We start from the raw sequence: 1,391 nt of genomic DNA, 5'->3' as shown, positions 1-1,391 counted from the left end.
AGGACATCAATATCTATCAAAAAATGTAATAAAAATTTGGAGTGATTTTGGAGCCATTTTTCAGAAAAAACCATGGACTATATTCAAAAATTGGCCGTTTTTAAAAAATGGTCATAAATTTAAAAATTGAAGTCCAAATCAGTTGAAACTTTCTACACAACATAAAGACACCAATATGCATCAGAAAATATAATAGAAATTTGGAATAATTTCAGAGCCATTTAGTCATATTAGAAAATTCTCATGATATAAAATTTTGAAGTTGGAATCAACTCAAACTTTTTATATGGCATGCATACATCAATATGTATTGGAAATTGTAATAGCTTACTTATATACTTACATTTTCAATTCTATACTATTGTTAGATTTACCTGTATAATAACATTATATTTATTACAAGTTAATAGATTCTTACTTCTTTGTCTTTTGATTACCAGTATTATTATTAGTATAATAATAATAATAATAATGATTATAATTAATAATACTGTTCCAACAGCTCCTGATACAATAGAAACAACACTAGAACCACTAGTACTTGTACTGGGCCTTGGGATCATAGCTGATGATGTCACTACTGATACACTTCCAGTAACACTAATAGCTAATGTACCAGTAGCAGTGGGTACTGATACTATTAATGAATATATTAATTATTATGTACTTTGATATTATTACTTACTTGGCATAGATGTTATAAGCAACGATGATGCACCAGTACTTATATCTTTAATTAATGTAACTAATAGTATAATCATAATGAATAAATAATAAATAAAATCAGTCATAATGCACCAATATAGTACCTGATGATGATGATGATGGTACGTAACTACTGGTCATTGTAGGAGCAATAGCTACATTGACTATTTATACATTAAAAATTCAATGACGATTGCTGCATAATAATATATTGTACCATTAACAGTAGCCGATGGTCCATATCCAATAACATTAACAGGAATGATAGTAATAGTGTAGTTTGTATCAGTAAGAGGTAGTCCAGTAATAGTAATATTAGTATTAGCTGTATTGCTGTTGAATATGATACTGTTTGATGTACTGTATACAGTAATAATGTAATACTGAATAGGAGGGACTGGTGTAGTAGAATCCTATTTTAATAAATAATAATAAATATTAGTAATATCTTAACATACTTTATTGTTATTCCACCATATTGTAATACTATCAGTTGATATCTGATCCCAACTAATATTAACAACTTGAGCTGGTACTATAAGAAATACAATAAGTGAGTGTGTGTGTATAGTACTTACCATTCCATATATACTGTATTAATGATGAAGGAGGTCCTTCTCTTCCAATAGTATCAATAGGAATAATAATAAATGAATAATTAGTACCAATAATAAGAGAACTAATAT

General features: G+C 27.5%; 1 protein-coding gene across 1 annotated transcript; it reads right to left on the bottom strand.

The window, feature by feature from the left end:
• Positions 1-328: 328 nt before the first annotated feature.
• LOC109592979 (uncharacterized) lies at positions 329-1,204 on the bottom strand. Its single transcript, XM_020008261.1, has 6 exons — positions 1,164-1,204; positions 923-1,118; positions 810-869; positions 686-745; positions 419-637; positions 329-374 (listed from the first exon to the last, which is right to left on the bottom strand). The coding sequence occupies exons 3-6, from the start codon at positions 844-846 to the stop codon at positions 340-342; spliced, it is 351 nt and encodes a 116-aa protein (XP_019863820.1). The 5' UTR covers positions 847-869; positions 923-1,118; positions 1,164-1,204; the 3' UTR covers positions 329-339.
• Positions 1,205-1,391: the final 187 nt, after the last annotated feature.

Source organism: Amphimedon queenslandica, unplaced genomic scaffold (assembly GCF_000090795.2).
Source record: "Amphimedon queenslandica unplaced genomic scaffold, v1.1 AMPQUscaffold_3292_Cont24711, whole genome shotgun sequence".
Lineage (NCBI taxonomy): Eukaryota > Metazoa > Porifera > Demospongiae > Haplosclerida > Niphatidae > Amphimedon > Amphimedon queenslandica.
Note: the sequence above shows the minus strand (reverse complement) of the source record. Positions and strands in the feature narration are given on the sequence as shown.

What these genes read in the sequence shown, in the direction of transcription:
- LOC109592979 (XM_020008261.1), bottom strand. Translation starts at nt 846, where the DNA reads ATGACCAGTAGTTACGTACCATCATCATCATCATCAG. An exon ending in ACCATCATCATCATCATCAG is followed by an intron (nt 746 to 809) that starts GTACTATATTGG and finishes TTATACTATTAG; the next exon opens with TTACATTAATTAAAGATATA. An exon ending in GGTAATCAAAAGACAAAGAA is followed by an intron (nt 375 to 418) that starts GTAAGAATCTAT and finishes GTTATTATACAG; the next exon opens with GTAAATCTAACAATAGTATA.